This window comes from Protomyctophum parallelum (genome assembly GCF_964188405.1).
Source record: "Protomyctophum parallelum genome assembly, chromosome: 20".
NCBI lineage: Eukaryota > Metazoa > Chordata > Actinopteri > Myctophiformes > Myctophidae > Protomyctophum > Protomyctophum parallelum.
Genome location: NC_139718.1, coordinates 25,773,360 through 25,801,210, shown reverse-complemented (window position 1 = coordinate 25,801,210; position 27,851 = coordinate 25,773,360). Strand labels below are relative to the sequence as shown.

Here is a 27,851-nt window from a genome sequence, read left to right as displayed (position 1 = left end):
TTATAATGGGAATGTATGTATGTATGAATGTACGAGGGGAAGAATGTATGTGTCCGTGTGTTGTATTATTTATTTTATGTGTTTAACACCCTGAGGGATGGGATCTGTGGTGCTTGGTATGTTGTGAATAATAGAGTGCATGTTCACTATCGTTGTCATGGCTCTACTTTCACAGGAGAAATCCACCAGTCATTAGAATAACTATGCCGTTGGATGTACTGTGCGGTGTTGGACAAGTTAGTTTAAAAAAGTAATATATATAGGCCTAACTTGTACTAGTAATATGCAACTACACATTACTTACTATCTAGTAACTAATTAACTTATTACTCCCTTCTTGTTACTTTTGCTGTAAACTATAAAAAGTGGACATTTGGGATGGTAGAGAAAAATCATTCCATTTCCTGTTTACAAAAACTAATGGTGTTAATATTAGCTCTAAAACTGGCCAATGCAATGGGGCCATACTATATGGAGGAAAATTAGGCCACCAATAACTTTACAGCTTATTTAAAGGGGAATACCACTCATTTTCAACATTTTACTATGTCATTAATATACCTTAGAGTTGTTGTGTGGAGATAATAGAAAAGTCCCCTATTCTGTGTTGCCTAGAACTGGAGGTCTGAAAATAATCAGTAACATTATGAAGTACATCTCAGTGACATCACCAAGATGTACTTGATAATGTTAATGATTTCATGGTTAATGAATGCAACCATGTCATGAAATCAGGGCTTATTTAAATGTATGTACTTTTTTTCTTTTACTTTGACATGATCAAACCTTGACGTACAAACTCCTGGGAAGTCTTCTTGAGTGACAGTAAAGTATTAAGCAACATTGTCGCATGGATTGAGGCGCCTCACTAACTGACAGAATCAATGGAGACCGCAGGGTATTAAAATGATTGTGCAGACAACATTTTGCTACCAAGCTCCACCAGTGCAGAAACAGACTAAACGAGCTCAGAGACACTTTTGTTTTGCTGAAGGATGTTTTATGTATTACCCTGTACTCTTTACTGAGTCTCCTCTGTGTGCGTGTGTTCATTCCACTAACTTTGGGACGGGGAACCCACCCCTCAAATATCTCCTGTATATATTTTGCCCTTTCTTTCCTTTTTTTTACCCTCTCCTTCACTTTTCCATTAGGTCAACAGAGAGGAGCGTTGTGGTGGAGATACACTAAACTGTGCATGTAAAGCTCCTCTTCTTATTCCGAAGCCTCTTTTCTCTCCCTCTTGACACAGGCCACAGCTGACTGTTCCCAATGCTCACTCAGCCATTAGAGGAGAAAGAGTCAGTTGAGTTCTCCCTCTCACAAACACACATACTGTAGTGTATATACACTCTCTCCCTCTCTTTTTCCTACATGTTCCCTCGGTGGCCTAGCTCTTCTCTTGTGCTTGCTCTTTCTCTTAACCCCCCCTACATGTTCCCTTGCTCTTTGTGCCAAGATCTGCCTTGTTCTCTCGCTCTTTCGCTTTTTCCCTGACACATTTCCCGGCTCTACTGCATATTGGTCTTCCCCCTTTTAATGTCTTTCTTTCGTTTCCTAATACACGTTTCCTCCATCGACTTTGCTCTTTGGACCTGTGCGTGTACTGTAGCTCTCATCTCTCCGTCGCTTCTTCTCTTCATCTATATGCGTCAGTCATGTTTCTCTCCTCCCTTCATTCTATCCCTATTTGCCATAGTTATCCACTTCATCTGTCCTTCCCCTCTGCTCTAGGCCATGTACCTGTTTTATCTTCCCTTTCTCTCCCCCACCCCTAGATTATCCCTCTCTCCTCTGCACTTCAGTCCACTCTTCCTCCCTTCTTCCTTGTCCTTGCATTCCCCATCTATTGCTCACTCTCTCACAATCTCTCCATTTGTCCACCCTCTCACCCTGGCCACACCTCTCCCTCTCTCTTCGCTCTGCCCCCACCTTTTCCCTCCATCTTTTCCCACTTTCTTTCTTTTTCTCCCTCTCTCCTCCCCAGAGGGAGTGAGAGAGTGTATGGTTGAGTGGAGAAGAGAGGTGGGTCCTGCCCTCCCAAATTCTATTTCTGAGAGATGCAGGCTCAGAGAAGCATGTCCCTCTTCAGAGACAGAGACCAAACACTGGCCTGCTTTTACAGTTTCATAACCAGGCATGACGTTGTGTCGGCCACGACACACACACACACACACACACACACACACACACACACACACACACACACACACACACACACACACACACACACACACACACACACACACACACACACACACACACAGTTTAACATCTTCTTCTCTGATGAGGCTGTTCGGCTGATCAGTAACGTTGGTACCAAATACACCCACACACCCACACACGCACATACGCACGCACACACACACGCACACACACCCATCGCTCACATGAGCAACACACACAAAAAGGAGCAGGGCTGGCAGAGAGGATATGAATTATACATCCATACCCGTCCTTTTTTATTAGAGGGACAGCAAGAGAGACGGAGCGAGAGAGAAAGAGAGAGAGAGAGAGCATGGGAAGGGGAGAGTGTGAAAGAGAGAGATGTTAAAGAAAAGTAGGAAATAATCTGTTCCTGATACATGACATGTTATCCTGGGATGCTAAGGATCATCATGCAGGGATTTGTATATGTTAAAGGTCCATTTAGAATTGTTCAGTGCAGTACTTGAATAGAAGAAGGGACAATGTCCATCACGTCTATGGCCTTAGGACAGGTCTGTGACGTGCTTGAAAATGTGTCTGTGCATGCGTGTCCACACTCATGCATGCTTTTGCATGCGTTTATTTGGTGTTGACTACGAAGCAGGTTTGTGTGAGAAAGTGTGTGTGCGTGTGCATGCATGTGTTCAACTCCTCCTCCTCCTCTTCCTCCAACAACCCCTCCAACCCGAGAGAGAAAACCCTCTTTGAACTGTGAACCAATGAGCATCACAGCAGTGCTGAGATGTTGCTAGGAGCAATTTCCTCTATCCAGCTGGTTTGGACCAAATTCTTCCCCAACGTAATGACCCCAGATCAGATATCTCTGTTTGGTGGAAAAACACGGCAATAATTCTAACCGTTACCACCCGCGGGACGAGACAAAGAAAAAATACTTTCTTCAGTCTGGCAATCTGACAACAATTGGACCACGGTGGTAATCTATGGAGAGGTCCTGGCTGTCAGACAAACCCCCCATGAATCCAAACCGTGTCCTGGCTGTCAGACAAACCCCCCATGAATCCAAAAAATCAAGTCCTCAATGGAATGATCAGATCAATGATCTATCATTCTAGATGCAGCATTGCTATTTCTTTGATCTATATTCTTTGTTTTTTTTCTTTCTCGTTTTTACTGTACTCCTGGACAGGAACCAAAGATGACAATAAGCAGTTCACTAACTCCAGTGGAGGTAATGTAATTATCCCACTCTCCCCTTTAAATAAACACATAAATAAAATACATAAAACTGAGGTTTCTTAGGCCCCAAGGGCCATTGAACTTACTCAGCGCTTAAATGACTACAACCAGGAAAGAGAATCATAAAGCACAATGGAGGGGAAATCACGAAAGAGAAGTTATGGGGTTTTAAAGCACTATGCAAATACAGGGTTTATCTATTCCTTTCCTTTTTGGGTTTTTTTTTTTTTTTTACCATTCACTTACCAGGTAGTCACTTGAGATCAATGATCTCTTTTCCAAGCAAGCAAGACGTGGCCAAAATGGCAGCATTTACAAACATTCAAGACACAAACATAAAAGGCTATATTGATCGGGATTGGGAGGAGAGTTAGAGGGTATAGGGTGGTAGCTGGGGGGAGAAGGTCACGTTAATGAAACGAATGAAACCAAAATAAATACAATAAAACACGACGTCTCTGGCGTTAATAACAAAACAAACTTTGGTTATTCAGTTATGGTTATTTAAAAAGTACATGCCCCATAGACACAACGTTATGAGCGGGTGAGCGACCTGAAGCAAGATGGCCGCCACGTAGCGACGTCACTCCCCATTGGCCAGCAGCACGGGCCATCTAGCCTTTCTTATGTAGCCTACAGGCAGTCAGGGACGGCCATTTGACTTTAGCATACAGAATGCAAAAGATCATCATCATAACTGCAACAAAGTTAAACTTACTTTTGCTTCTTTCCAAGTGCACGGTCAAACATTCCAATGCAAAGACATACAGTATAAGATAAGGAACAAGGAGTGGAGTGTTCTGGGCATCTACATATTAAGGAGCTGTAGGCGATTAATGTTGGAAGGGAGAAGGGAAGGCGTGGGGGAGTTCTGCAGATAACTTCAGATAGCATTCTAAATAAGTGTCTTTAATAGAATCACCACCAGCTTAACGTGTATTCCCAACAGGCTTACCGCTCGCTTCACAATAAATACGCTTACCCAACCTCACTTGTACCCATTTTCGTACACACATACAGACGGACATCTATCCACATATGACCTCCACCGGCATATGAGCAAGCATTTATGCATGCACAGTGCAGTGCACACATGCATACACAAATTGCACACACATTATTTTTTACTGTATGCAACCACACACACACACACACACACACACACACACACACACACACACACACACACACTCTCTCTCTCTCTTCAGGTACTGTACCACATTTTCACTGGATTTCCAGGGACTGCAGATAAAAGAGTTTGCAAGACTTCCTAGGCCCGGATGCTTAAATGTGCTTGCCTGACGAACCACATCACAGCGAGGTTGTGATTTAAAATAAATACATATATATATATATCCCTTTGAAAATTCCCAGTGGAAAAACCTGGGTTTTATAAGAGATGAATGGGAGTTGTGCTCCATTCAAAAGAAAAGAAATCCTGGATAATAATCCATGAGAGCAATCATCATTGAAACAGACAGTCATATCAGTGTGGGTTTGTGTGCTCAATCAAGGCTTAATCAAGGCTACAAAAACAATACAATACCACCTCCACACTAAGTCACTGCCAATTACAGCTTACAATGTACAGTATAGTATGTAGCCAAGTGTGCCATCCTCCTCCGCTGCCTCCATCTGAGGGATCCCAACAACGAGCCCACATTGGAACAGGCAAGCCAAGACAGTGAAAACTAACTGCCTTACAGTGAGAAGGATTACAGAGGAATTTGGATCAATGCTGGTCCAGGAAAATTTGTACAGGATTATGGGTTTACATTTTTCCCCCAACTTTATCTAGCAGGTTATGATTTTATATTTCACTCAATGCATGAGCTTTTAAATGGTGCCAACTTAATCACGTTCCACATAATAGTAGTAGAGTGATTTACAGTAAGCAAGAACAGCACATGGTATTACATCAAATACATAAAAAAGTCATCAAGAATCATAAGCTAAGAGCCTATGTGTATATATATATATATATATATAGAAGCTGTGGCATACCGAGTAAAGTGCCTTGCCGAGTCGAACGTAATCGAACGTAATCTCGTTCCGTCGGGTTGAGATCTGATCCCGAGCCTACACAACCATATTGCTTGCGTTGCGTACCTTGCGTTGAGGACACCCTGCCCACCTGGAGGCAGCAGAGAAGGAACAAAGGGACTATGTAGAGGCCTTAAGTGTGAGTAACATTATTTGAATGAGTTCCAGGTTTTACTGTAGAAGTCCATTTTAGTGAGTTTTTATCCCCTGGATGACTAAATGTGAATAAATAGAGAAATTGTATTAATTAATTCTGTAATTATACAGAAGAGGAAACACCTTGGTGAAATTGTTCCAGAAGAGCATACACTTCACTGCAAATAATCAGACTGGTGTTCAGGTTATGTGCAATAACACATACTGTACAATATTAAGTAGTTATATAAAACTGCATTGGTTCAACAGACACATAACTCTACTAGGCTAATCAGGTTTTCAACATATTTCACATTGTAGAGGGACATATTTAACACAGCTGAATACTAATCGTTGGGATAAACATTGTTTAATTGAAAAATTGTTATGACTATTAGTTGACTACGGTTTCTTTAGTTGAGTAAAAATTGTATTCAAATGAATTTGTCCAATCCCAACTTTAGTAATCGTTAGACTGAGAAAAACGTCCCTTGCCACGAGGAAAATTTCATCTTTGAATTGATATTCTACTCCAAACTTGCGCCAGATGCCTACTTGTTTGGCAAATAACTTTCAAGACAAACATTGGCAGTTGGTATCAGGGCAGAGTACACCGCAGAACCATTTCAGCAAACATGAGTCATGTACAATTGAGAGAGAAGGATGCTTCACAAAGAACATACCCAGCCTTCATCATTACTGGTTTAGTGCTGTTCGCCAAAAAAAAGAAAAACAAATAAGCATTTAAGGGCAAGTGCTTGTGTCTTTCAATTGCATTGCATTTTGTGATTTTTGTTTTGTTTTGTTTGTTTCATTGTTTCTTGTGTGGAATAGCCTCCTTTGTTGACTTATATTCATATTGTTCTCAGGTTTTGTATTTAATTTGGCAATTTTACTGTGCAGGCTTTGCTGTTCACAACCACATAAAACTCCTTCAAAGGTGTCAAAAACACATACGCTACCACCCCGGCAAAGACACATCTCTGGGCTCCTCTCCAACAACAAGTGTATCACTTGAGAAGAATGGATTGCGGTGACAATGTCCTTACAGTTTCAAGTGAACCATTTCAAAAGTTTTGCAAAACACTTTACATCAATTTTGGCAAAGCTCAGTGGTTTTCAATGTGGGGGCCACAGACCTCAGGGGGGCCGTCAGGGATGCTAGAGGGGCCAATTTGAAAGGAGAGGGAAAATCATTAAAATGATACATACAGAAAAGAATGGCAAACAATAAAGTAACAAACACTAAAACTAAAGAACAAAAAAAACAAAACAATTGCACACAGAGGGCATCATTTGAGTTAAGGTTATCTTCAACAATTGAAAATAGTATTTTAAAAGGATTTTCAATCTTTCAAAAATAGTGAAAGTTGCCGTTTTTCAGCCATTTTCTATTTACTTTATCATTATTTTATTATAATTTAATTCATCATTAAGTAATTTCACAATATGGGGGCCGCAGTCAGATTCTATGGCTATATAGGGGACTGGGGCCCTTGACATGAATACATGTGGGAATCCCTGCATGCTTTAGCTACTTTAGCTAAATACAGCATTCCTACATTACAGTATAGACTGAGGTATGCGTGTGACATCATCATCATATGCGGAAGTTATGCAGGAACACCTACTAAGTTGCAAAAAACTACTTTCTGGCCTTGACAGACCATACATCCAAACAGAAAAGTCCTATCTGATTGCATTAAACGACGTTAAACAACATTAAACTCACTTTGCCAATCGATTTGCCACTCGATTTCCCATTCACTTTATGCATGCGCATACCCTCTATAGATCTTGGTTGGTGTAACTTTCTCCATAGGTGGGTGCCTTGTTTTGAACTGAAACTTACTCAGCTCAAATCAGGCGCAAACAAAAGTCAGTGTTATTGGGATTAAATTGAACTGTAAGGGTCAAAATGTCAATATTTTCTCCCAGAGTTAACAAGATTTGGCTGTATGCCTGCTTAAATATATGAGAGTGGGCTTGATGTTATGGTAAAAAAAAGGAAAATAATTGTGACTACAGAGAGCATTGTACACCGTGATATTTAATAGAATCATCAGCATCCTAATCTTCCAAAAAGACCACTTGCCAGGATGCTCTCATACGCCGACACAGAGGCACACACACACACACATGTTCAAAACACACCACACACTTGCTCAGTGGAGAGACGCACACACATTATTCTCATACACACTGACAATACACACAAACATCAAGACACACACATTTGCAACGATTCCTTCATTAACATACAGACACACACACACACACACACACACACACTCATGTGTGCACACAACCCTGCATGTCTTCTCATCTTTTCACCAAAGACGTCCCACCTTGGCGATCAATAATTCATCAGTGTAATCTTCAATAATGTTTTTAATCAAACTTTCATGTGACAGGTCAGCTATGTAAGTGTGATTTTAATAGATCTAAATTAAAGAGGGTACAGCAGGCCAGTCAGTGTGTGTAACATGTAACACACATGAGGAAGCAATATATACTGTAGAAAGGGATATTATACTGTACACTAGCATATTTTATTTATATCACGGCCACAGAGAATATTAAATTCTTATTGGCTGGAGGGTGTGCATTATTCATTATTATATCATCGTTGTCAATATACACATAATGAACATTGTTATAAATTGCATTAATGGTCATCAATATGGATATTATCTCAGCCAGCTGGATGGCTTAAGTTTTTGGTTCTGTTTTTTTATCATGTTTTTGGTTCTAGTCCAGGTGGACGAGTGGGAAATTTGGTATATAGTCTTTTTTATTGGCCTAAAATAATGTCTATATACATACATTCATGAATCCACTTGCTGACCGGCTGTTAGTATTGGGCAATCTTTTTAATAGTGGTTTCTTGTGACCCTACCATTAACATCCTATGGCAGGCAAAATGACAACAATTTCACTTTCCTTTTGCTTTAAGTAGCATGTGACATGTCAAACTAGGGGTTTTTCATGATTCTGAATCCATTCCAAGCATTAGTTTTGCACAATACACTCCTTGGGCTAAAAACGGCCATAGACATCATGACAAATGTGATGAGGTCAGCACATTTTGGGCACATTTTGGGCAAGTGGCTATGGCTGCTTTTAGCTCAAGGAGTGTATCAAACTAATGCTCATCATTCAGAATCATGAAAAACCCCTAGTTTGACATGTCACAGGCTACTTAAAGCCATAGGATGTTAATGGTAGGGTCACAAGAAACCCCTATAAAAAAGATTGCCCAATACTAACAGCCGGTCAGCAAGTGGATTCATGAATTCATGTATGTATATAGACAATATTTTAGGCTAATAAAAAAATACTATTTTTTTTAAATCGAAGAACGACTGACATAGAAACATAGCTTTTTCAGAAAACTTTTAGATTTTTTTTAGAATCTGATCTCCAAAATGGGTTAAACAAAAGAAGCCTGTCGACTGCCGGACAATTCTGTGAGTCTGTCCATCCGTCTATCCGTGATTCTTCAGCTAATTTCGAGATTGAACTGCTGAACCGATCTGCTTGCGCATACAGAAGTAGGCCAACAAAGAACCTCTGCCTCAAATGTTTCACATCTGGATCATGGTGGCGCACAGTCAGACTCACAAATCGGTACACATTATTTATGGAGTAATGTGATTATTATGTATCAGTCAGATTGACATAATTCCATTCCGATTGGTTATGATTGGCTTCCAAAGTTTGCGGGCCCTGGGAAGCAAACCCGGCCTGGCGGAGAACTGCGTCAGAGGAGCACACTGTTCTAGTTCAAGGTAATATTGGCTAAAATTATGACTATTCTCAGCTGACTCAATCAGCTGGTACTCATTTCTAGGTTATACTATGGTGTCTTACTTGCTGGAGTAGAAAGGTCATGTTCATTCCAAGGTTGATGAAGATAGCGCCAACGCAAAGTTACAATGCAAGGGTTAACAGTGAGCCGGGCATTATTATTAAGAAACAAACCGCGTCGAAGAGCTTTATTTTTCAAGAACGGGTCACTGTTTATTATCCCACGTATTACACAAATACTACTACTACTTTAAACGAATTTTAAAACATTTAAAAGGAAGAAAATAGTCCGGTTGGCTCACAAAACTCCGGTAGGAATTGCTAATCAAATATGAATCAAGCTTACTGCATTGCCAATTTCCTGGCTCAAATGTTTTCAAAAACATTCTGTAGTGTACCGTTTATTTGAAACCAAGCTATGTATAAAAAAGAGAACACTACTTATTGTAATCCATGGTATATAAGTGGGATACTCCTCTCTCTCTCTGAGCTCCATGGTTATTGAAAGATAATGCACTTTAATTGTAGAGGTTCATCAGCTTCTTTCGATGCGGCTCATCATGGATTATCCTTACTAATTTCCACCTAAAGTGGAATAGTGAGCATGCAATAAATACGGGAAGGATTTGTCTGCCACTAAATGAAGTTAGCAACATCAGAGCTGACAAGGCATGGCAGTAGTCTATAACTATTATGTGCCTTGCTGCTAATGGCCTTAATGAGCACTCCAGGGTCAGGGCTTTTTTACGCCACAGATATAAAGAAGAGATACAATCGAGATGACTGGAAACTCCGTCGGAGGGCTCTTCTGAAGACGGAGACATGACACGAGTTAGACATACTGAGTGATTTACAAAGAATAATATGTATAATATGTATATGTATGTATATACACAGTATATACGAAGTCACATGCATTCTCTCTCACGCACATGCACGCGCACACACACACACACACACACACACACACACACACACACACACACACACACACACACACACACACACTGTATCCTATATCTTATTATTCCTAGGTTTGGAGGCCGTCACTCTAGGCTCAGAGCTTGTTTTGTTTAGGTTTGACTCACTTTAAATAAACAAAACATCAATAGAGCATTCCTCAGCAAACATACAGCCGTGCACACATACTGTAGCCTATGCATGCGCACACACGCATGTGTACACACACACACACACACACACACACACACACACACACACACACACACACACACACACCTCTCAAGTCTGCAAGAGGAAGTCAGTGAGTGTGTTTGAAGTGCGTGTGATCAAACAGATCATATGCAGCACCACTAGCGAATGCCACAGCCTGTACTCCTCACTGTGCCCAAAGACAGCACTATACCCCTCCTGTCAGCTCTCTCTCCCTCTCTCCTCCTTTTCCCCTCTTCTCTCCCAATCATTTCTCACATTCTCCAATCTTCTCTTCTAACTCTCTCTCTCCTACCCACTCTATTGCCCGTGTCTATTTTTTGGTTGTTGTGTTGTGATTGATTCTTTAAAAAAATAATCTATCATTTTTCCACATCTTTCAATTGTTTGCTCTGGTGGACTTCAGGCTTCTTCAAACAATGACCTTGCACTTAACAAGTGATATACAGTACTGTACGTACTGAGGGCTTATGCAATGTGTTGCAATGCAATGTAATTTCACTTCAATGGATCCATTTCACCCCAGACGGCACTGCGGGGGTGCAGGTATGGCCCTGGAAGTTGTAGTGAAAGTGAACACCAGTACAAAGTTATTGGCTAGAACAGCAGAGTTCCTTTGATTATGCAGGCTAGCATAGCCTCGTCCAAAAGTGAAGTCCCACGTGTTTCAGCCAAGTTTCGAAGGGTTGGTGCTCAACAGTAGAAGACACAAACGTTGTTCAAGCAAAGAGTTCTACCTGGGCACAAAAAATAGAATAGACTACCCAAAAGAAGACACTGATGCACTCAATAAGTATTCATGTATATTGCAGGGGGTGAGACTGGCGTTTCAACTAGCATCTTCCTCAGAGTCTAACTAGTCTCCTTGAACTGTCCAGGTCAAAACTCTTTGTTATTCTGGTACTATAGTCTGCTCAAGATGTGGAAGATTAAACTTTATGTAAACTGATCAGAGTGGTCTTAGGTCTCGGTCCATGAGTTGCATAGTGAGGTACTAGTTCAGGCTTTCTGTCTAGAGTGCGACATAGTTAAAACTATGTCAGGTTCACAAAATTGTAAATGATGTAGCCTCAAACTAGATAAAGTGCCAATCGGCACAGGTCTCCACCAGGGCAGGTCAGGTTGTGGCCTCATGGTGGCGCTATAACAGGCTGTTGAGGAAGATTTGGGCCGGAGGTTCGTGTTGGAGGGATGCAGGTACAATGTTTTTCCATGTGTGCATACATAAGTTGTATACAGATCGATGCAGTTATAGCTAAAAACAGGAATTGGCCTGTTATAGCGCCACCGTGAGGCTGATTTTGAGGAAAGATTTGTGGCATGTCGTCCTCGGCCTAGTGAAAATGTGCGTGTAAAATTTAACGGAAATTGCACACTGTGTTTGTGTTTTGTGGCCTTTTTTCGAAATGGACAAATCGTGTGAGCTTTGGAAGCCAATCTTAGCCAGTCAGGATGGAAGATGGGAAATGGTGCCGCTCCGTGTTGATCACATGACTATGGAGATCATGTGTACCGATTTGCGTGAAATTTGGATAAAATGTAAAGGAGTAATAATAGAAAATGTGTTTTACATATGTCGGCCTCCTGGTGGCGCTATAAAGAGCAGATGTGAAAAATTCCAGGCAAAGGTTTTTCCTTGGCCTCTAGGGAGTTGGCATACAAAGTTATCCACAGATCCGTGCAGTTAGAGTTAAAAACACTTTTGGGGCAGTTATAGCGCCACCTTGAGGTTGAGTTGAAATTGTTCATGTGGCATTTCGTCCTCGGCCTAGTGGGAATGTGGGTGCACAATTTCACGGAAATCACGCGATGTGTTCATGATTTGCAGCATTTTGTTTGAAACTGAGCACTCCTGTGAATTTTGGAAGCCAATCTTAACCAATCAGGATGGAGTCTGAGAAATCTGAAAGACCGGTTTCGTTGAATGGCTCTAGAGAGACTGTGTACCAATTTGCGTGATGTTTGGACAAAATCTGTAGTTGTACTGTGCAAAAACTTGTTTTGCACAAAGCGGCCTCCTGGTGGCGCTATAACAGGCCGTTCTGGAAAGTTTGGGGCAGAGGTTCATCGTTGGCATCGTTGGGAGTGTGTGTGCAAAATTTGGCATCGACCGGGTTAACGGTGGCCGAGATTAGCTGCTCACGGACGGACGGACGGACGGACACACGGACGGACGGACACACGGACGGACGGAGTGCAAAACATACTCTCCCCACATGCCTTCGGCCTGGTGGAGACAATTACTTATTAAAGTAAGGGCTCAAAGGCACAACACAGGCCTGTGTCTACTGTCTAGTATAGCAAGTCTGACTCTGGGAAGGATTAGAATCCAGATAAATGTTCTTTCAGAGGGGCGACCCAATAGCTGAATGATTAGGGTGCATACCACATGGGCTGTAAGTAATTGCCTGACATCAAGTCTCTTCCACAACCATTTTAGTCGTGCATGTTCAATATATGGGTGTTGAAAGCAAGCAATTGTACTTGTAAGTGAATTGTCAAAAAACGTACAACAACAAAACACACCTTTCTAAATCCTCCCTCATGCCTAGCTTCATTTCTCTACACTCAAAATGTCTAGCGGTGTAAAATACGTCAATGTTACATAAGTCAGTCAGAAGCAAATAAATAATCTATATACCGCCATAAGAAGCAGGTCTATTCTACGTCACAGTAGCACAGAGGGACGCCAACAGTAATCAGTGATGAGAGGAGGAAGGAGGTGGTAGAGAGGAGCTAGAGGAGCTCGGCAGTCTACAAGAACCTGCACAAGAGCGTGTGTTCGCTTCTTTACCGGCTCTGGTAAAGAAGTTGTATGCTACTTTTGAAGAGTGTAATCAGAGGTGGACAAATACGGCCTCTCGCACACGCGCACACACACACACACACACACACACACACACACACACACACACACGAGAGGTACCGTAAGCGTAAACACCCACACAGAGAGAGAGAGAAATGGCACACTCCCAAGAGTGAGTAAAACAGACAAACATTTGAAATCAACATACGCTCTGCCTCGATCGTTACACTTTGCCTCTTAAAAGCAGTGGGTCAGGCCCATTTGTGGGCCACAGGTGTATATTTATGAGTTGCGAGTAACTTTTGATTTTTTCGTTTCTACGCAGAAAGAATTAAGATATCAAAGGAATTAATCAAAATAAAATATCACCTTTTTTAACATTTTAAATAGCAGATATGGAACTTGAAGATCTGCTATTTTCACTAGTTGGGGTCCCGGGAGTCATCAAATCTGAGTCTTGTGCTAAACAAAACATGTCTTTGCCTTTGTTACTAACATGATATTGTCCTTTATCATTTGCCATCATCATCGCCAATGTTGCCTTCACCATCACATGTCATCACGATTGCCCTTAGCTTCATTGTCATCCTCATAATCACTAGCCTGGAACTCACCTATGCTTTCTATGGCATAGGCAGCTCCCGGCAGGATCCGCCGGGAGAAACTGTGCGCAGCTGCTGGACATGAGACTAATTAATTTAAGCGACAGAGAGAGAGAGGAGTGTGTGTGTGTGTACGGGTGTGAGTGTGTGCATCAATTTAACAAAGGTGCAGGCGATCAGAAATCAGCAGAGAGTGATCGACGTTTGCGCTACTCTATGCCGAATTGAAGTGGACTCGGACCAGACTTTTTTTCTTTTTCTCCCTGGAAATAAAGACGTCTTGGTTTCCGAGGCTACATAATCACCTCTCTTCCACATCATTATCATCATCATCTTTATCTTCTAGGCTCCTACCCTCTATTACTATCACCATTATCTTCATTACTTCAGTTCATTTCCATCATCATCATCTCCTGTGCTCCTACCTTCTATGACTATAATCCTTATATTCATCGTCACCATAAACCATCTTCTATAGCATTATTGTGATCTTCATCTCCTGTGCTATTATATCACTATTATTATTAGCAGCCACAGCATCATCATCATCACAGCCTTCGTCTTCATTCTTGCCATTCATCTATAGTCTTCATTATCATCACCTCTCTCTTCCACACCAGTATCAACATCTTCATCTTCACGTCCTGTGGTCCATCATCATCACCTTCCACATTGTTGTCCTCTCCTGTGCTCCTATCCTCTGTTACTATTAGGGTTGTCAACCGATCGGATCGGTTGATCGGAAATCGGGGGCCGATCGGGTCATTTTAAAATGATCGGAATGGGATCAGGAGTCACAAAACGTGATCGGGACATCGATGGTATCAATATTATATCCATATCATGTTAGATTGGAAATTGTCTGTGATTTGTGATATTGTACTATTGTGATATGGCATGAACGTGTTCTATAAAATATAAATATTGGATCGGGTAAAATCGGTATCGGCAGATACTCAAAATCTAAAAAGCGTGATCGGGACATCCCTAGTTACTATCATTATCTTCATCATGCTTATTATTATCGTCCTCTTCATCATCAATAATCATCTCCTGTACTCCGTCATGGTCTCAGGGCAGAGGAGTGTTAGATCAGCGGTCAGTCTGTGCTATCAGGTGGTTGATTATTCTACAAAGCAAAACAGAAATATATGCATAAAGATGGAGTTGGGTTTACTAGTTAGCCAGCGTTTTAGCACAGATCGTAATTAACTAATGGCAAGAATGATGAGAACGGTGCAACATCTGCTAGTTTGGCCGTATTATGTGTCATTAGCATAGTCTAAAATGAAGAGGATTGTTGCGCACGCACGCACGCACACACACACACACACACACACACACACACACACACACACACACACACACACACACACACACACACACACACACACACACACACACACACACACACACACACACACACACACACACACACACACACACACACACACACACACACACACACACACGATCTGGATAAGATAATACAGAAGCTGGTTGGGAATTACACGATTCCGCACTGTCTTGCCTGATGGATTAGGATGCAAACACCTCATTCTGGGTTTCTCTTTGTTTCCTTTCCTGGTCCTGCCTGCCCCAAACCCACAGGGGATATTTTGGATGAAGATGAAAAGAAAACAAAGATGAAAACTTCTAATTTCTGAAAAGCACACTTGCATACCATACATACAAATATAACTGTGAAAGTGCATGTGTACACAAACAACAGCCAGCCAGGAATTGTTGTGTGTGATTGTATGGTGTCACAGGGAGAAAGTATCCCAAAGTGCCAAGCACTCGTCAATGTTGCACAAAGACCCCCACGACAAAGTCAGCAACGTCAAAACTTGTGTATCCAGGGGGTCGGCCGATAAATCTTTCATAGCCGCTGGTCTCACCTGTGATGCGGCCAAGCCAAGCGGAAAGCAAACAACAGCAAAACACCCCCCTCACCCGTCCCCTCCATCCACCAACCCATCCATGCACGCACATCGCACACCATCCTGTCGCCATCAAGCTTCCCGCCAACTTCTCTACATCTTCTGACTCTATTTACATGCCAACTCCTCGCATTCTAAAAAGCTATGTGCGCCAGAGGGCATCTTTAACACTGAGCCATGCTCGGGTGGTAAAGGCCAGTGTTTCTGCTGTTATACCAGGCTGCCAACATCCACATGCTGGGTACCATCCGACTGTGCGCTCACAACTGCACTCTCCCCCACTATGCTTGTGCATGGCTATCTGACTCAAAAGTCACAAAGTAACCTTTCTCTCATCCTTCACTCTTTACCCACCCCCACCCCCATCTCTCACAAGACCTACCTCTCTATCCCTTCATTTGCCTTTCACCTCCTTTCCTATGCACCCTGAGCCCTCTTCTAACTCCCTTTTCTTCACACACTTCTGCCATCTTGCTCTGAAATAAAGGCCAGAGGCCTCTTCTCTGTGCCTGTAATACACTGATCTCTTTGTCCTGCTTCATATTCATGTTCTTTGTGCCTCTAATCCTTGCTGTACAACCCCCCCCCCCCTCCCCCCCCCTTTCACTTCGCTCCCTCTTTCTCTCTCCTGTCCCCACTCCGTCTCTCCAGTGAGAGCTGTAGGTAGATAGCAGTATGTGCAGCAGTTCTATATGACGAGTGGAGGAAGGCATGGGGTGCCATCAGATTGCCAGTCAAAAAGGCTCTGAAAAGACTCCTTATTTTCACATTCAATTAACTCAATCAGCACACAGGACCTGAGCAGGGTAGATGCATTAGAAGGGAGCCGAAACCCGTAATGGAGCGGGAATGACAATGCCAATTTTCCCTCCTGCATTAGAGTGCAGCCCTGCACTGCAAAATCCTGAGTGTCAATGTAACTACTGTAACTACTGTGAGAGTAATTCTTGTGGTATCTTTCATATTGTCGGCTTAGTTTCTCTCCACTTTTGCTTAGGTTTTCTCCCCCCCCCCCCCCTATTTGAAATCGTGTTGTTTTAGATTATTTTTGTATCTTCTTCTTTTCCCGATCTCTATCTTTCCTTTGTCCTTTCTTCCTTCCAGCCTTACCTCCTTCTGTATAACTCATTGCATTCGCTGTCTTGTTTCTCTCTTAATCTGTCGGTTCCTCTCTATTTATCTCTCTCACTTCCCCCATTAAAACAACTGCTCTTGGGAGCCCTGCGAATTGTTTCGAAGTCCTTACATCATCATCATTGCCATCATAAGCCACAGTCATTATCATCAACAAACCTAATTAGAGGCAGGTAGCAGCCGATGCAACATCAGCAGCAGTGGCAGCAGTAGCTCAGTACGCAGTAAATATAAGTTATTTAATAATATACTCTCCTATTTTGTCAGGCTGCTTCCCAGCACTGGTAATTAAACAATGGGGTAAAGTCAGTAAACATTTTATATCTCATTACTCAGGCTTATGCCAGGATGTTACCAAAGTTAACAGACTACTGTGCTCTTTCTACGGGCAGTTGAGAACAGGATTTATCAGGAGGGCAAATAGAAAGACAAAGAAAGGCACAAAACATTTTAAATGTAGTTCTGATGTGTAAAGTAACTGGTGTTCAATGAGCTTTATTAACTGTAAGCAGAAGATGTTCAAGTCTTCTGACACTGACCTACTACAACACACTGATGGATCTGGTACAATATGGTCTGTAATGTAGTTTCTGCCAGAGGGAATGCGTGCTGGAGACAAAGCTACTTAGACTTAGTTACTTCGAGAAATGCTAACCCGGAGCAAAGGAAATAATAGTGAGCAACAGAAAAGGGATAGGAGAAAAGGAAATCATTGTGGAAAAGATAGGCATAGTGAGGGAGGGTATAGTGGGAGAAAGATATAACCTAGGGGCAGGTTTGAGTCTGACAAACTGTCAGTAACTGCACGGGGGCGACAGCAAGGCTACATGTAAATTGGATGCAAATCTTTGTGATTTTGTGTGTGTGTGTGTGTGTGCGAGCGCACATGCATGTGGGTGTAGCAGAGCTGGGAGTGTTAAGAGACCACATATCCACAGGACTACAGATGGGTATCATGATAATTGTATTGATACTGCTTTTATATATATATATATATATATATATATATATATATATATATATAAAAGCAGTATAAATACAATTATCATGATATCATGATATCATCATGATATATATATATAATATATATTTATTTTATTTTTGTTTGAGTACATCCACTTTTTACCACGAAGGCATCAACCTGTATGAATGAGGCATCACTTTTTCGTATAATTTATTCATCACATCCTCTGGTCTGTGAAAAGAAATATGATGGTAGATTACCAATATATGATTAAGTGAAATTCTACTTTTGTTAGGGTAGTTAGAAAGTTTGATCACACAAGTTTCTGTGAGATCACTAGTCCATGGAATCCCCATTCTGAAATCATTTACTATAAATGCCAACTGTGTGGTTCTGGGTTGTGACTGAATTGCCTAATGTGTGCTTGTTCTACAATTAAAATACATTTAATAAATCTGTCAAATATGTATGTTATGTTATTAAAATCAGTTATGAAAGGGCCTGCATGTTCTCCCCGTGTGCTCTAGGTTAGGCAAAAAACATGCAGTAATGGCCTGGGCCGTGGCTCAGTGGTCCAGGCACCTTGGCTGGTAATCCAGTCTGGCAGTGTGCCGCGGGTTCGACTCCCGATCCCGACGGCCCTTACTGCATGTCATCCCCCCATCTCTCTCCCCATTTCCTGTCAGCCTACTGTCTGTCCCTCCATAAAAAATATGAAATAAAGGCAAAAGCCACAAAAAAAACAAAAGAAACACGCAGTAATCCTGGTCTCTAAACTGCCTCCCCCTGGCCAGCCAGGGCGCTTGATGGAGGGGGAAGGTACTGGTTGGAATAATGTGTTCCCTTCATGCGGGTCGGTGAAAAGAAGTGGCTTGGGTGAAAAGAAGCGGCTTGAATGCATAGAAGGAAGCTTGAGGTCAGTCCGTTGCTCTCCCCAGGTTGGCGGAAGGAGTGTAGAGCCCAGGATTACATTAGATATTGACACTGGGTGAAAGAATTGGTTACAAAATCGCATATTTTTTTTAAATAATAATCAGATGATCATTTGAAAATACTCCCTTTATTGAAATCTACCACTCTGATGTATTTAATGTAACTGGTTGTTTCATATTATGGCAACATACAACCCAGCAGTTGTAATAGCCACATAACACAACACAACACAACACTATTATGGGATGCCCACAATCGATTTGTTGCTATAGACACCAATACAGCTTAGTTGCAACTTTCCTTCATAGAATTAGAAGTATAAGAAGAAGAGTAACAATAATTACTCAATAAACAGAAAACACCAGTTTGTGAGAGTCTACTATGATCTTCTCATTTGTACTGTCATACGTTTGCGATACTGTGAATGAACTGGGACTCAAGGGACAGCCACTAGTTCGTCAATCATGGATGCTGTCCTTTTCTCAAATGGAAAATAGAAACTAATCTTCAAATATACCTTGCCATCAGTTCATATGGAGTGGCCAGCCCCAGTAAAGCCTGTTTGTTAAATACTTTGTTAGAATATATTGACTTTCAAATATAGCAGCACTCTCTGTCCTAGAGCTTATTGGCATTTAAATTCTGACTAATCAGGAATCGGTACCAAACTGGCACGGTTCTCGGTATGGATCCCTAGACAGGACAACCACTGTGTGAATGTGGATTTATGCATGTGTGTGGTTTGCATTCTTTGTGTGTGTTAATTTGTATTCATGTTTGTATAGTATGTCTGCTATGTATACAGTGTGCATGCACATCTTGAATGTACAGTATAAGTGCTGGTGTACAGATATACGTGATCATGCAGTGTGTGTGCGTGTGTGTGAGTGTGTGTGCGTGCGTGCGTGCGTCTGTGTGTCAGAGGAGGAGAAAGATTCTGTCCCAGAGAGTGAGTGTCACCAACCATCAGCAAGTGTCACTTGACACCAAGTTCCTCAAAGACAGGAAGATGAACAGGAGGAGAGAGGATGGATGGAGAAGAAAAAGAGTCTTTTGAGGGATAAAGCATGGGATTAGATAAGGTGTTCCTTCTGGACCGTGGAGCCAGCATCTGGGCTTGTGTGTGTGTACAGTGTATGTGTGTACTTCTATTACACTACTTGTGAGGGCCAAATGTCCCCAGTCCCCACAAGTATAGTATTTAACAAATGGACAAAGGAGGAACGTTTTCCTGGTCCTTGCAAGATAATTGGTTGTTTTATAGTTATTTATTTTCATTTGGGCTAATTTGGAAAAGATTCATGGTATTTAACCCTATGCCTGATGTATACTTGCACAGATCTACAAGTTTACAATGCCTCACAAAACATGATGCATTGTGAGCTTGTAAATCTGCACTTTTCATGCGTAAAGGGTGTTCAATAGCACTGATTTATACAGGAAAATTAAAAACGTCCAAAATGGAGTTAGTTGGTTTCTTCCTGACAGCAACGTATTTGAATCAGGTATAAATGGGTTAACTTGCTGTCTTAAAATGCTTATGTCCTCATAAGTATATTAATAGAGCATGTGTGTGTGAGTGTGAGTGTGAGTGTGAGTGTGAGTGTGAGTGTGTGTGTGTGTGTGTGTGTGTGTGTGTGTGTGTGTGTGTGTGTGTGTGTGTGTGTGTGAGAGAGAGAAAAAGGGTCCACTGATCTGAGCACATTAGCTGTGCAGGGTGAACAAAGCCTCTCACCTGCAAGCTTTATAATACAGGCATAGGGGACTGTGGGGGCCATGGGAGTTTTGTGCACGTGTGTGTGTGTGTGTGTGTGTGTGTGTGTGTGTGTGTGTGTGTGTGTGTGTGTGTGTGTGTGTGTGTGTGTAAAATCTGTGCAGGCCAGCGAGCTGAACAGGGTTGGCTGTACAAACACTATCCATCCAGTACAGTAGGCAAACTGGACATACAGTAGGCGTGTGAGTTGGTAGCTGTAACTATATCTGTTCCAAACCTGGCCTGAGCCTATGATTCTTCTTTTCCGCCATCAGACTTATATGAATATACTGAACACTACAAGGCCTGGACTATATGGCCATATGTCTGAGGCAAATTAAATGGCTTTCTGCATTTTTACACCTGTGATCTTGCACTTTCAGTAGTTTTAGTTTTAGAGATTATAGTTTTAAGCACTTCGATTTTACATAGATTACCTGACACTAGACTGTAGCTGTTGCATGTGTTTTTAACGCACAATGAATTTCACATGCCTTTTACTCTGTAACTGGTATTGCTGACAACCTTGAACCTAGATGTGCTAATTGTGTGTGTGCACACATCTATTCCAAATCTAGCCTCTATTAACTTCCCTGTGTGTGCGTGTGTGTGTGTGTTCATCCTATATTGCTTCGTACAGCATAAACCACTCATGCGTGATACGAGAATTCCAGATATAGTACTGATGTGATAATACGTTACGGTACTGTGTTATTGTATGATGGCATATCTCCACACAACAGGGGGAGAGACAACATTCTGGGCAAGTGCGACCCCCCGCCCCCTCCCCGCACCGTGACCAACAGTGGCTGGAGTGGCTTGAATTGGATTATCCCCTACATTTTCTATTATCTGTCAGGAGAGAGGTGGCCCGGCGAGCACAAGAGCACTCGATAGAAAGAGTTTGCCTTCAGTCATATGGGACTGTATTAAATTACCCTTTACATTTATTGTAAGTAATTACCTATGCTTACAGGTTAGTCCCCGATCTCACTAACAAGACTGCGGGAAATGGGCCAAGACAGGAGTTGATCTAATGACAGGATGAAATTACAAACAATGAAAAAATGTCATAAAATTCCTGACTCTCCAAAAATGGACATGCACACACACACGCATGGACAATGAACAGAGAGAGAGAGAGAGAGAGAGAGAGAGAGAGAGAGAGAGAGAGAGAGAGAGAGAGAGAGAAGCCGTGGCAAACTCCAAACACAAGCTGAATGAAAGCAATGACAGGTAGAACGTGCTGTGTGTGGCTAGCAGTGGTGAGGCTCAGTGATAAACAGAAATCAGCTCATGTAGGCCCGGGCAGTTAGCTCAACCGTCTGGGAAGTTGGAACCTAGGCTGCTGAGCCAGCCTGACAGCGTACCGCGGGTTCAACTCCCGATCCCGACGGCCTTTGCCGCGTGTCTTCCCCCATCTCTCTCCCCATTTCCTGTCAGACTACTTTCATCCTATGAGTAAAGGCAGAAAAAGCCCCCAAAAAATATCTTTAGAAATCAGCTCATGTACACCACAGAGCAGCACTATGGCTGCTAACAGGCACTGCAATGGCCAAACTCTGGTAGCAGCTATCCAGCTCTGGAGACATTCAGCGGGGAAGATCACAGAGAGAACAAACTTAGCCTAGTCCTCAAGCTCAAGAGTCAGGAATAGCTTTAGTGCCAATGCATTTTTGATGCACATGCCTCCTTCTCCTACTTGTTTGTATAACTCTGACACAGTCGCAGTGCTGATATATTAAATTCACCCCGTGATGTGTGTGTGTGTGTTCTCACGACTCTGCACTGTCTGTGTGTTTGGCTGGAGAAAAGAGAGAGAGAAATAAATATAGAGAGAGCAACAGATAGAAGAAGCAAACCAGAAGAGAGAGAGGGGGGGGGGGAGTATGTTCCCTCTTGCCTGTTAAATATTTCAAAAGCCTTCTGTGAAAAAGTGATGCAGTCAGATACAGGCCTGTTAGCTCAGTGCGAGTGTGTACGTGCTTGTGACCATGTGTGTTTAGTGCATGTGCAGGTGTGCACATCTGCGTGCGTCTTTGCATGAGTGCATTTGTCTTTGGAGATTGAGTCGTGTATGATTTTCATATGCATTTGTGCTTGTGTGTGACTACTGTATGTAACCTATGTGTCTGTTTTTTGACCATGCGTGCATGAAAGAGTGTGTGTGTGTGTGTGTGTGTGTGTGTCTTCGCACAAGTGATGGGTCTTTGCACATGCACATGTGTTCATGTGTGTATTTACAGGCTGATGTAGAGGGAGACCGCACCGTTAGTCAGGTTAATTCAGCTATGAGCGAGTAGGGAGCACTTTCACCGTTTATCTACCTGGGAGAGCGAGAGGGATAAAACGAGCAGGGGTGAGAACGAGAGAAAGGGGGGAGAGAGAGGGGGGGTGGGTGTGAGAAGGAAAGTGAGAGACAGAGAGAGTGAGATGGAGAGAGAGCCGGCCAGCCTGTCACAAACCATTAGACAGACGGGCCCAGTGTGTGCTCTGCCTCATGTCAATGAGAGGCCCTGCAGAAGATGTGTGCGTGTGTGTGAATCTCCAGACATTGATGAGCAGGGTAGGCATGATGCACTCATTGTCTGTGAGACAAAAAGAGATGCCCCCCCACCAAAAAAAAGGGCACACGCACACGCATACACACACAATGTGTGTGTGACCGCCTTGCTCGCTCATTCTAAAAAAGGGGATAATTGCATCTCCATCACAATATAGGTGCTCACACCACAGCACCAGCACAAACGGTTCCAAACGGAGCTACACCAGCACATGTCCAGGAGGAGAGAATTATTGGGGGAATTAGTGTGTGGACGGACTATGCCTTTAGTGTGTGCAGGACGGAATATGACCATGATAATTGGAAATGAAAAAGCCTGGACTAGTAGGTCAGGCGGCTCGGGCTCAGGCCTACAAAGTTAGGGACGGGTTCAGTGCAGTCATGTATTTCTCAGAGGGCCCATTTATTTTGACACATGCAAAAGTGGCAGACAGACAGACAGACAGAGCCCCCTCTCACCACCCACCCACACGCAATACTACACAAGCAAAATATATAAAACTATAAATATAGATCTATAACTCCTTGTAGAACACTCACTTGGGGTTGGAGCTGTTCCAGTAGACCGCGTGTCGGTCGAATATGATCTTCTCCTCCGCCCAGACGGACACCCAGGACAATAGGGTCAGTATCATCACCTCCGCCACGCACCTCCGACCGAGCTGGCACAACATCATACAGGACATCCACAGGAGCAACGCTCTGGAATGTGGCTTTCTTTCTCTCAACCGCTTGTTCCTATAGCCTACGTCAAGGAAACCCTCTCTGGATGGGGAATATCCGTCTGCGTTTGGACAAAATTTTAATGAGAATTCCGACACCCAAGGGGTGTTTCAAGTCATGCTGGATGGCAAAACTTCACTTTTAAACTTTGTTGGTCGCGGCGGGTACGACGATTCTGCTTCACATGTTATGTGCGGCTCGGATGAGTTCTGCTGCTAGCGGCTCTCCTCTGCAAAGGTCCGAAACTTTTCTCCCATTACGCAGCGCCCTGAGATGCGCCACCTGGACTGGTTCCGAAAAGGAATTAATGATCACACACCGAAATTCATCTGACATTTAGCTACAATTTCACTGTTTGATAATCGTAGCTAAAGCTATACAACAGGCTTAATAATATTGTCAAAAACCGGCCGTGGCATCCATTCAATCCGAGCTCGGTGATGTTGATTTTACTCAGCTGGCGCACGCTTTGTTTGTTGTCCACTCAGCTCAGGTCTCAGCGCAAGAACAAATCCAGGCTATTCATTCCGTGACTGACGCGGTGCTTCCTGGACCACGGTGAAAAGCTATACATCCAAAACGAGATAATTAATTCCTAAATGAGTAAAATGACAAACAGTGCTACCTTTTTATGGCGGCTAATCAAACCGCATAACGAAACATGAACAGCACAGCATCCTCCTCACACTCACTCAGCGACCCAAGTTTTTGTCTTCTCCGTTCTCTCTGGCTTAAATCCAATGTGACTTAATTTCCGCGGGTTGATCGCGGCTTTCAATTAGCACCTGCTCTCAATAACATCCACCTACGGCGACAACGACACTCACCGGTAACGGCACCTCGAACCAGTCAGTGCAAAGCAAACCGGCGCTGACTTGACTCTCTCTCCCCCTCTCTCCTTTTCTCTCCCTCCCTCCCTCTGTCTCTCTGTGCGGGCGGGGGTATAAACGGTGCTGTCTCTCTCACCTCTGGGGACTCTGGCCTGACTACACAGCAGTGGTTTTCAACCATTTTAATATATCAAGGTCCATTGCTTATTTATTTGGCATTTGAGCCACCAATCACGGACCACCATTTGATGAGATTTAGCCTCTCAGACCCAAAACTTAGAAGATTTTGTCCACATTCCCTGCATGGCTATACCATTAGGAGAAAATAACAATTATTCTACATTGTCTAATTGTGGAGCTGTAGACTTCTTGTAAATTAAGTAGCCTATAGGGCAATGCAATAATTTAACTCTTGAGTGTCAAATGAAACCATTTCATTGTAGGCCTACACTCTTAAGAGTTAAATATATTAAGGGTCCATTTGGTTACCAACTCTCCATCATGTAGCTAGGTACAGCCTAGAATAGGAGGGTAGCCTGAAAACCAGACAAATCTGCCACAGGGGGGAATAAATCCCTGGTGAGATTGGTCTGGCACTGGCAATTTCGTTCACCCCAAAGTTGTGGGTGACCAATCAGAGCCCACTATTCAAAGTGAGACTTTTTGTTTTGCTGTGATGTTGGAATGTTGGTTTCAATGGTGTGTAACCATCCATCCATTAATCTTCAACAGCTTATCCATAGTCGGGTCACACTGCACAGGGGTAACAGCTCCACCAGAGAGCTCCAGACTTCCCTCTCCAGAGAAACATTAGTAGGCCTAACTTCATTCTGGGGGATCCCGAGGATCCCCCAGACAATCAGACACCAGACAATCTTGGGGATATAATCCCTCCATCTGATTTTTGGTCTTCCCAGGGGTCTCCTTCCAGTGGTTTGTAACCACCCCTTGGAAATATATCTTCCACACCGAAGTTCCAGACTAATATCTACGCAGTGATATTAGTCTGGCTACACCTGGAACCCCCTCAAGGACCACTGGTGGTCCCCGGACCACTTGTTGAGAACCACTGCACTACAGCACTTGACTGAAGGAGATTCACTGGCGCAGTGGCGCCACAGCCTCAGTGTGAAGCGCCTTACATAAAGTGAAATATCTAATTGATCTTCCTATTTGAAAGGTGCAGCGCTGATGAATTGGCTCGGAGAGGGGGACGCCTTTTGATGGATCGGTGGAACGGCGGTGGGAGTCATTTTCCATCAACATTCATTAGGCGGCTGGGTCTAAAGGGCACACAGTGGAGAAGGCGCTAACTCTAAAACTTGGGCCTGGGAGCCATAAAGATAAACCCCCAGGATAGCCAAGTCTGACAGAAGACCGTGATCCGTAGACTAGTGTGCATAGACTACAAACTCCCACATGCTAAGGGGGTTTATTTCCCCCCACAGAGACAGACAACTGGTGGTGTACTGTTGTCACAGTTTTAAACTGCAAACGCAAACCTCTGCTGGCTCCATCCATTCCCCTGGCCTTTTCATTACGTCTCTCTCTGTCGGGTCCTTTATGCAAAGTGTCCCAGTTTTCCGATGGCTCGCCCCGCTCTGCAGGCAAAGTAATGCCTATAATTTGGGCTGCATGAATTCAGGCAGGGAGCGAACCCACGCACCCCCATAACCCAAATACAGCTGCATGTTGTCCGCCTTCGAGGATGAATTATTCAACATCTGTCTAAGGCATGCATATGTAAACAGGTGGATATTCCTGATGGCTTTTTAAGAGAGCCGCTATGGACCCCCAAAAGCATCATTCATTCACCTTAGTCTCTGCCTTATCCTCCACTGTCACCCTAAAAGTGATTCTAAATCTTATATAAGTAGCGCAGACATATTTGAAGTCTTCCAAAGTGATTCTAAATCTCTGTGAATGCACTAGTCTACTCTTTAAAGAGGGCCTTCAATCCTGGATGGATGAGTCTGAGAATGGTTCTCCACTTGAACCCTGTTTAGGAGAAACATAAATTTAGGCTAGAGAAATAAATTACCCCCCTCAGCTCGAAGTATAAAAACAAAACAAAAAACTGATGAAAGTCTTGATTTTAGCCTTCTCTATCTGTGATGACTGATCAGCTAACACTGTGTCCAGTTAATAGTCATCTTTGGGGTATAGGCCTACTATACTATAGTAACTTAAACTAGCATGTGTGTGGCCTCAGTGTTTGCCAGTATTGGATTGATTAGAACACATTGCTGATGCAAATAGGTCCCAGATGCTTTGTGATCTCTCATGGCTTCACTTCATACTAGGCTACTCTACTCACACATGCAGCTCTTAGAATCCTGAATGAAATGGCCTATTAGGGTCAGAGTTTGAACATAGAAATGTAGATATTTTGGATCAGGAAATTATAGTTTTTTTCAAAAGACAAAGGTCCAAAAGTGCATGCTCGGGATGCATTTTTTTAATGTTTAGGTCTATAATTTGGGATTGTGAAATGAAACGGTCAAAGGTCAAACTGCTGTTCAGCGCACATCCATCAGAATAGAGAATAAAATGTAGGCCGCTATGCATAAACACTTAAAAAATAGCCTACATTTTTAAGTATCCCATGCTATTGAAATCAAAATTAATTTGATTTAAAACTCCTTCAGTGCCACCTAGTGGTCACCAGTTTAGGCTCTGAGTGCCAGATCTCCCATTATTAAAAAAAGAGGGCGTTTTAAAAAAAAATGTAAAAGAATAATAATTGTGAAATACGTCTATACGGGCATGGCATCCAGTGCATAGCTGATTTAGATACGGGATGACGTCCCTGGCACTTAAACAGTTTTAGGCAGGCCTACATACTCTGAAAACTGAAGACATGCAAACTGGCCTAAAAAAAAAAGAAAAACTCAAGTCACATAGTTTGATGATTGAGTCGACTAGAGTACATTGAAATACAAATACGATATTTCATATGTAAGCTACATAGATAGACTTCTGAAGCATAACCACATGTTGAGGTTTTACCATCTAAAAAAAAGAAGACTGCCAT

At 42.7% G+C, this 27,851-nt stretch overlaps 1 protein-coding gene across 1 annotated transcript in view; it reads right to left on the bottom strand.

Moving 5' to 3' along the window:
- The window catches only part of efna2a (ephrin-A2a), an 88,421-nt gene extending 64,364 nt beyond the window's left edge, over nt 1–24,057 (bottom strand). The window contains exon 1 of the mRNA XM_083791262.1: nt 23,805–24,057. Coding sequence (XP_083647388.1) covers nt 23,805–23,950 — 146 coding nt within the window. The 5' untranslated portion in view covers nt 23,951–24,057. The remainder of the gene's footprint in view (nt 1–23,804) is intronic.
- Between the last annotated feature and the right edge of the window lie 3,794 nt (nt 24,058–27,851).